Source organism: Microtus ochrogaster, chromosome 10 (genome assembly GCF_000317375.1).
Source record: "Microtus ochrogaster isolate Prairie Vole_2 chromosome 10, MicOch1.0, whole genome shotgun sequence".
In the NCBI taxonomy this organism is placed as follows: domain Eukaryota; kingdom Metazoa; phylum Chordata; class Mammalia; order Rodentia; family Cricetidae; genus Microtus; species Microtus ochrogaster.
Genome location: NC_022016.1, coordinates 33,863,080 through 33,872,933, shown reverse-complemented (window position 1 = coordinate 33,872,933; position 9,854 = coordinate 33,863,080). Strand labels below are relative to the sequence as shown.

At 37.7% G+C, this 9,854-nt stretch overlaps 1 protein-coding gene across 2 annotated transcripts in view; it reads right to left on the bottom strand.

The window, feature by feature from the left end:
• The window catches only part of Dgkk (diacylglycerol kinase kappa), a 134,015-nt gene that overhangs the window by 55,867 nt on the left and 68,294 nt on the right, over positions 1–9,854 (bottom strand). For both annotated transcript variants that reach the window (XM_013348285.2, XM_026782330.1), the window contains exons 3-4: positions 9,728–9,808; positions 7,763–7,867 (exon numbers count right to left, since the gene is read on the bottom strand). In XM_013348285.2, coding sequence (XP_013203739.1) covers positions 7,763–7,867; positions 9,728–9,808 — 186 coding nt within the window. The remainder of the gene's footprint in view (positions 1–7,762; positions 7,868–9,727; positions 9,809–9,854) is intronic.

Genomic DNA, 9,854 nt, shown 5'->3' with positions numbered 1-9,854 from the left:
GAACTCACAGAGATCCGCCTGTCTCTGCCTCCCGAGTGCTGGGATTAAAGGCGTGCGCCACCATCGCCCGGCCAAAATAACTACCTGTTTCCGCCCGGTTAAATTTGGTTTTATCATGGAATATCTTATTTTCTTCATCTATAGTGATTCAAAGTTTTACTGGGTATAGTAGTCTCAGCTGGCAGTTGTGGTCTTTTAGAGTCTGCAACACATCTGTCCTGGTCTTTCTGGCTTTTAGAGTCTCCAAGGAGATATCAGGTGTGACTCTAATAGGTCTTCATTTTTATGTGGCTAAGTCTTTTTTTGCTTGCAGCTTTTAATCTTATTTCTTTGTTATGTAAGTTTTGATTATTATGTGCTGAAGGGAATTCCTTTTCTGGTGAAAACTATTTGGTAACCCGTATCCTTCTTGTACCTTTATAGGCATCTCCTTCTTTAGGTTAGTATAATTTTCTTAAAAATATTTCCTGGAACCCGAGCTGTGTTTTTTCTTTTTCTATTCCCATTATTCTTAGATTTTTGTCTTTTCACTGTGTCCCAGATTTCCTGGACATTTTGTGTTAGGAGATTTTAGATTTAATATTTTCTTTGGCCAATGTATCTTTCTCTCACATCTGCAACACTAGATCCCCTCTTCCATCTATTGTGTTCTGTTGGTGAACTTTGTCTCTATAGTTCCTGCTTGAATTCAGAAATTCTTTCATTGCCAGAATTCCATCTGTTTGGGTTTTCCTTGTTGATTCTATTTCCATTTTTTAGGTCTTGAATGGTGTTATTCATTTCTATGTATCTCTCTCTCTTTCTGTGTGTGTGTGTTTCTGGATTTCTTTAAGGTATTTATTCAATTTTCTCTTTAAGGTCTTCTATCATCCTCATATGGACTGTTTTAAGATCTTTTTCTTATTCTACAGTTATACTGGAATACTCAGGTCCTGCTGTATTAGGGTTTCTGCTGATTGTGTTTTTGCTGGTGACTAGGCATCTGAGATTGAGATGATTCCAGTTCTAGATACTGATACAGATATCAGTTTTGTTTCTGTTGGGTGGGTGTTTTGTTCTTTGGTTTCTGTTTCTTCTCTGGTTTTTAGGAGAGTATGGTGGCTCTATGTTTCCTCTTAGGAAATTTTCTGTGAACCTGACAGGTGTGGCTACTGCGGGTTCCAGGCAAATGAACCTGAGGAAAAAGCTGATGTAGCTATTTTAATATGACAAGATAGACCCAATCAAAACTAGTGAGAAGAAATAGAGAAGGACACTACATAGTCATCAAAGGAAAAATCCCCCAAGAGGACACTGCAATTCTAAACATCTATGTCCCAAACTCAAGGGCACCCAAGTTTGTAAATGAAACACTACTACAGCTCAATTCACACATTGACCCTCACACACTGATAGTGGGAGACTTCAATACCCCACGCTGAACAGACAGATCATTTAACTAAAAACTAAACAGAAATGCTGAAGCTAACTAATGTTATAAACCAAATGGACCTAACAGATATTTACAAAGCATTTCACTCAAACACAAAAGAATATGCCTTCTTTCTCTGTGCCTCATGAAACTTTCTCCAAAATAGAACAAATACTCAAATACCAAGCCAGTCACATCAGATACAAGAAAATTGAAATAACAGCCTGTTTCCTATCATACTACCACAGACTAAAGTTGGACATCAACAACAACAGAAACGACAGAAAGCTTACAATCTAATGGAAACTGAACAACTCACTACTGAATGAAAATTGGTTCAATACAAAAATAGAGAAAGAAATTAAAGATTTTCTATAATTGGATGAAAATGAATATGAAACATATCCAAATTTATGGGACACATGAAAGCCATTGCAAGAGACAAGTTCATAGGCCTACATAGAAAAGAAAAACCAATGGAGAGCTCTCACGCTAGTAACTTAGCAGCCTGCCTGGAGACTCTAGAACAAAAGAAGAAATCAGTCTCAAAAGGAATGGATGGCTAAAAGTAATCAAACTGAGGGCTGAAATCGATAAAATAGAAACAAATAGAACAATACAAAGACTCAATGATACAAACAGTTGATTCTTTGAGAAAATTCAACAAGATAGACAAACCTTTATCCGAACTAACTAAAAGACAGAGTGAGAAAATCTAACAAAATCAGAAATTAAAGGAGAGATATAACAACAGACACCGAGGAAATCCAGAGAATCATAAGGCATATTTTTTGTTTTTTTAAGGATATATTTTAAAAACCTATATTCCACCGAATTGGAAAATCTAAAAGAAATGGATAATTTTCCTGATAGATACCACTTACCAAACTTAAATCAGGATCAGATAGACAATTTAAACAGACATATTATTCTCAGTGAATAGAAAGTCATTAATTTTTTTCAGTCATAAAAAGCTCAGAGCCTAATTGTTTTAACACAGAATTCTACCAGGCTTTCAAAAAAGAGTTAACACCAATACTCCTCAAATTATTGAATAAAATAGAAACATAAAGAACATTGACCATTCATTTTATGAGACCACAGTTACTCTGATACCCAAACCATATAAAAACACAACAAAGAAAGAGCATATATACAAAAATACTCAAGAAAATACTAGTAAGCCACATCTAAAAACACATCAAAAAGATCATCAACCATGATCAAACTTTATCCCAGAGATGCAGGGATGCTTCCTGTAATCTACCATATAACATAATCCAACATATAAATGTTATCCACCATACAAAATTCTGAAAGACAAAAAACACATGATAATCTCATCAGATGCAGAAATGGTCCTTGACAAAATCTAACACACCATCATGATAAAAGTCCCAGGAGTGATCAGGGATACAAGGGATAGTCATCAACATAATAAAGGTAGTTCACAGTAAGCCCATAGCCAACAACAAATTAAGTGAAAAGAAACTCAAAGCAATTCCACTTAAGTCAGAAACAAGACAAAGTTGTCCATTCTCTTCATACCTAGCCAATATAGTACTTGAAGTCTTAGCTAAAGCAATAAGAAAGTTGAAGGAGGTAATGGGGACACAAATTCAAAAGGAAAAGGTCAAATATCTTTATTTGTAGATAATATGATAGTATATACAAGTGATCCAAAAAATTCCACCAGAAAATGTCCACAGTTGATAACTTCCAGCAAAGTAGCTCAATTCAAAATTAACTCACAAAAATCAGTAGCCCTCCTATATACAAATGACAAATGGACTGAGAAAGAAATAAGGGAAGTAACACCTGTAAATAATATACAATATAATAATATAAAATGTATATATATATGCCTGTAAATAATATATAATATACCTGTAAATAATATATTTTTATATTATAATAATATAAAAATAGATTGGGATAACTCTAACCAAGAAAGTTAAAGACTTGCATGATAAAAATTTCAAGTCTTTGAAGAAAATGTAAGATGGAAAGGTCTCCCATGCTCATAGATTAACATAGTAAAAATGGCCATTCTACCAAAAGCAATCTACAGATTCAATGCAGTCTCCATCAAAATTCCTATACAATTCCTCATAGATCTTGATAAGCTAATTCTCAACTCCATATGGAAACACAAAATACCCTGGATAGCTAAAACAATCCTGAACAATAAAAGAACTTCTAGAGGTATCATTATTTCCAATTTCAAATTTCATTATAGAGCTATAGTAACAAAACCAACATGGTATTGGTACAAAAACAGGCATGTTGATCCATGGAATGGAACTGAAGACCCAGACATCTAGTCAAACAACCATTGACAACTGAGTTTTGATGAAGAAGCCAGAAAGTCACATTGGAGAAAAGACAGTGTCTTCAACAAATGGTGCTGATCAAACCGGATGGCCACATGAACAAGAAGTCAAACAGATCCATACTTACCACCCTGCACAAAACTCAAGTTTAAGTGTATCAAAGACCTCAACATAAAACCAGATACATGGAACCTGATAGAAGATAAAGTGGGGGATAGCTTTGAATGCACTGGAACAGAAAAAGATTTTCTGAATAGAACAACATTAGTGCAGGCACTAAGATGGACAATTAATAAATGGGACTTCTTGAAATTAAAGCTTCTACATGGCAAAGGTCAATGCTATATGGACAAAGTGGCAGCCTACAGAATGGCAAAGAAATTTATCATTCAATAGAAGACTAATTTCCTATCTATCTATCTATCTATCTATCTATCTATCTATCTATCTATCCTCAAGAAACTAGATATCAAAAAACAATTAATCCAATAAAAATGGGGTACAAATCTAAACAGAATTGTTAATGGAGGAAACTCAAATGGCTGAGAATCACTTCAATGTTCAATATTGTGCAAGGAAAGACCTTGGATGACTCAGCTCTAGATGGGAGATTTCCATCACATCTCTCTCTGCAAAGCTCAGGCAACCCCACAGAAGAGGAGGTGGAAAGAGTGTGAGAGCCAGAGGGGATGGAGGACACCAGGAGAACACGGCCCTCTAAATCAACTGAGCAAAGCTCATATGCACTCACAGAGCCCAAAGCAGCAAGCATTGGACTGTATCAGTTCCTCTGTGTATATTTTATGGTTTTTGGTTTAGTGTTTTTATGGGACTGTTGAGTATGTGAATAAGTAGGTCTCTAATTCTTATGCCTTCTCTTGGGCTCTTTTCTTCTGCTGTTTGTCTTGTCCAACTTAGGTGTTATGTTTTTTTGGGGGGGGGCCTTTAGAACATTGTTGGAATCTTACTTCCCTGTCCAAAATGCTTTTCCTACCATATGCCTTCAATGCTAGAGATGAAACCAAAGGCCTCTCACATGGTGTGATCTACCACTGACTTCCATCCCTAGCCCACTTTGGCTTTTTCTTGTATTTAGCTTCTCTTCTTACTCCACTATATTTTCTAGCATCCTTCTGGGACTTAACTTTGTCTTGCTTGAGGTGATATATAGCTTCCTCCCTGAAGTTCTAGCCTCTTGTTTTCCCCTTGTCTAATCCCTTCTGTGTTTTGTGTATGTGTGTGTGGTGTACACGTTTGTACATATGTGGCATACATACGTGCAGGTGTACTGTGTGCAAATGTGGAGGAGGCCATCAGGTATCTACATGTATAGTGCTCCCTAACTTATTTTGTGAGACAGGGTCTCTCACTCAACCTAAGCATTGCTGTCTTAGCTACACTGGTTGGTGAATTAACTCCTGGGATTCAGTTGCCTCTGCACCTCTAAGTTGATAGAATATACTGCAATGTCAGACTTTTTATGTGGGTCCTGGTATCCAAATTCAGGTTCTCACATTCATTAGCAAGCTTTAGCCACTGAGCAATCTCCCCAGCGGCTCCAGTCTGTATTTCTAAGGTGAACAACTCTCTCTCTTCAATCTTTCAATTGAAATGTTATCCTATTGTAAGTCTTCCATCCTTCGCCTGGCATGGAAGAACATCTGCCATTAGCACCAGTTCACCTCTCTGACCCTGCTTGTCGTGGCCATATTCCTAAACATTTCCCAGCCATGTTTCATTGTATTTTAAGAAGATTCTCTTTTCCTGGTAATTAGTTTTTTTCTTATAGCAGTTTCCATGTTCAGGACTCCCTGGTGACCCAAACCCTTGCCACTAATTAAGTCCCTTTTATCTTTCAGGGTCAGACTAAAGTTTTTTCTCTACTAATTCTTCCCAGAAGACATGCATATCCATTCCTCTTCTGCATCCCTATACTGCTTTAATATCTGTTTAGCTGAGAACTAACTTCAGTACTAGCATGTTTGTGTATATCTTGTCTCCCTAACTACCTAAACACTCACTGGGCTCAGGAACCAGAATTCTATCTTTTTTCCAACACATTTGACACCAGAACTGAAATTTATATATATATGGAATAGTTTCCAATGCTTAGCCAACCACTTTGCCACTACTTTAATAGCTCACTAAACCCATGGTTAACCTTTTGTCACCATCACCACAAATGTCAGGCACTGTTGGCAACAGAAGACAGAAAAGACTGCCAGAGATAAGGTGCATATAAAAGAAAAGCATTCCCTGTTTAAGCTTCAAGCAAGATGAAATACTAAAGTAGAGTGCTCTAGCAGCTGAAAGTGTTCCTCAATATATTTAGGTCCCTGAGGCAACTCCACAGATTTGAATTAGGTCCTTATACAGTTCTTCTAAGAGAGTGAGCAGGCCAATTATTCTTTTCTTTTCTAGTGTGGGCTGGGTTGTCAATAGCCAGGTGTTGAATTCAATGGCGTCAATAATGACACATCTATTTTCTGATGGTTTTTCTCCAGGATTTTTGCATTCCTAAACTAATAATTAAAATTCAAAATAATCTACGTGACCTTTTGTGAAACTGAAAATACAACGTGATATGTCAGAAACATTCCAGTTTGACCAGAAGTAAGCCGAAAGAAAGGCATTGTTCCCCAAGAATGAGAAAGAGTGAGCAGTAAGGAGTGAACAACTCTTTGCTGCTGCCCTCAGTGCCACAGAAGAGATGTATTACTCCATCGGGAAAGGGAGAAGAGCAAAGTAGTTACATACTAAATGCCAAGTCACACAAAAGCCTATTAGCAGATGCTATGCGGATGACTCTCAATTAAGCACTACACATTGTAGGCCTATCAGAAGGCTTCATGATATGTTGAAGGCTCCAGCTTAGTCATATTGCCATGTTACCCCCATCATAGTCATGAGCAGCTGGACGTATAGTGACAGCATCAAGTGGTCAAAAATCCCCAAATATCTTAAAAGTGTGTGCAAAGATGATTCTTCTTAAAGGCATTATTTTTCATTTCTAAACCTCATTATTACTGAGCACACTGCTCCAGCCGTAATAACCCAAAACCATCCTCTATCTTTGTTAGTTATTTAAGACATTAAGCATCTTTTGGGGTTATATTTTCTTTTGAATTAATTTTTTTTAATTATACTGAAGATTTTTTTAAAGACTATATTCATTTTGCTCCTCTATTGCTATGACTTTCATAGAAGAATCTTGCTTTAGGATGGATGGACTTTGTATCAATCGCACTCAAAACTGACTTCAAAATTTCCCTTCGATTTACAGTAAGATTTATTCAAAAATTTTACTTGACGTCTCTATAATATAGACATTTTTCTAAGTAAATAAATGCCACGATCCTTTCCATCATGCAACTTCCATAGATTGTAATTATGGTAGATTTACAGAAGGTCTACCCAAGGCCAGATCTCACAGTCTGAATAGCAGCCCTGATTATTTTAGAGACAGTGAAGGAGAAAAAGGCCCCTGATGAGCTGTGGGGGATAAGCTTCTTCTCCTGACTTCTACATTTCTTTTGTGATAGATAGAAAACAGAGCTGAGCTGATTACATAGCCTGGAGTTCTTTTTAAATAGAGTGCTTATTTCTCCTTGATCTGATTCCTTCCTCTTTCTCAGCTTCACTTTCCTGAAGTGTTATTATTATTCTTCTGAAGACAGGAATTAAAACTGCTAATTGCAACTTTCTTAACAATTATGGGACGTTTAAGTTAACTGCATAAATACATGTCATGGATTTCATTTACTGGATGTAACATGACATATCTACCAATACAGAGGAGTCTAAGCTACATGCTTACCAGAGTCTCAGCCCAACTGAATTTTTCCTATTTGTGTAAGGAGTTCTCAACAAGTTTCCAAATGATGTCTATCTACTTCCCGGCTGGCCAGTCTCTGCTCCCAGTTGAGCAGGTCTGTGCTTGAGAACCGACTTCCCTAATGTAGTCCCTTGAGACTACACACTGCCCAGAGCTGTGTGTATCCGCCACCAGTTGCCTTACCTTATGGATTTCTCCCTGCTGGACAGTTTTTATGACGTTAATCCATTCTTCCATGTCTTTCCGACTGGGTGCAACCAGGGAGATTTTTCGATTTGGTGTGATAATCTAAACAAAACATCATATTATTAGTTGCTTTTCACCAACAAAGCTCCCTGCCCTGAGTCTGCCAATTCTCCACAAAATTAGACATAGGTACCAAGTATATTCCCAGCCATTGCTTGAATATAAGGCCTAAGTTTCCAGAGCCACCCTCAGCTGCTCTCAGAACTATTCAAGACAGTAATAATTAAAATAGTAATAATCAATACTTTAATGCCACCTCATGTGTGCCAAACACTATTCTGATGCATTTTTAGGAATATTCTTTCAGTCTTTATTATAGTACCATGAGATAGACATTGCATTTCTTCCCCTTTCGTGGCTAGGAAAACGAAGATAAGGGCAGTTAAATAACTAAAGTCATCCAGAAGTTAAAAAATGAAAGCAGATTCTTTGACTCTTGAGTCCATGCTCTTAAACACTAAGCTACAGGCCATCCATTTCTCAAAGGAGCTTGCCTAAAGTGTTTACTTGCTCACTGCTGTTCTATGGAAAGTAGGGAAAGTGTATTTACTTCAATAAAGTCCCTCTCTTGCTGTTTGTGCACCATACCAGATGTCAAAAAAATCCAGCTTCTTTCGTTATCATTGGCAGGGAGAAATAAGTGGAAGAACCTTGCCAGGAATAGTATCAAAGCCACACTGAAGGTCACATTTTATCTATTTACCTATCTATCTATCTATCTATCTATCTATCTATCTATCTATCTATCTATCTATCTATCTATCATTGTGTGTGTGAATGATGTGCACATGTATGTATGTGAGTGAAGGTGTATATGTGGCAAAGACCATGTGTGAAGGCCAATTTTTAGGAGATGGTTCTCTCCTTCCTCGACGGGATCCAGGGATTGAGTTCAGATCATTGAGCTTGCATGGCAAAATCTTTTGCCTGGTGCGCCACCTCACTGCTTCAGTTCTGAAGGTCTTAATGATGCAGCCAGAAGCAGAACTTGTATTTTTTGCAGATAGTAAGGGAGAATACAATTGGCTATCATGTCAGTCATTGCTTCAGGGGCTCTGCTTGTTATTTTATGATGAATGCCTCAAACTGATGCTAGTGATAACCATACTAACATGCAATTTTGGTCCCCTTTTGCATGTAGTGCTTGATTTTGTGGCAGATAGGCATAGGAGCTGGTTAGGACAATGAATAACCTCAGTCACTCCTTTGTTTTCAATCCAATTCTTAGTTGATCTGCTGAGCAGCAGCCCTGTACTTTCACTAAGATAAAGGGTAGCCTAGCCTCAAGCTGAACCCTAATGGAACCAACTGATGGGGCTGGCAAAAACAATTTTGGAGATGGTGGGAAGGAGCATTCAGGGCTAGTGGACTTGATGCTTTGAAGTGATTATTCTGGTTTAGATATACGTGAATGACCAAAGCGGTACAATGGCCCAGGGACACTAAGCCGTGAAAACTTCTGCTTTCTTAGAAGTACTCTCATCTGTAACCTCACCATGGACTAGATTTTACTGCGGATGACCTACCATGCCAGGGGAAATTATGTCATGCACCTTGGTTATTCTATTTTTTTTCTATGGCTTATCAGTTTCTCGAAACTCTCCCCAATGATACTTCTAAACCACCTTTACCAAGAAGACTGATTGAATGCCACAGTAGTCAAAGGACCCTTGTCCCCTGAAGTCAGCTTGGCTTTATAGCAGCCTTTAATGGAGAGCATGGTTAGTACTCACTGTCCTCGCCATCATTAGGCTAGCGGAAATTTGTATAAATAATAACATTTTGCAATCAAAGAAGACTTGTTAACCCTAATGTTCCCCAAAATGGAACAAACAGATAGAACAACCCTATTTGTTAGCTAGCCCCGCCCGTGCACATCCAGCCATTCTCCATCTTACTTACACAGAAGCCGTGGTAAAGATTTCTCCAGCTGCTTTCTGCCAAGACAACTTGTGACAGATCAATTGTTTCAAAGTGCGCAAACTGGAAGATAGAGAAGGAGAACGGTAAGAAGCCGTCTGACTAATTA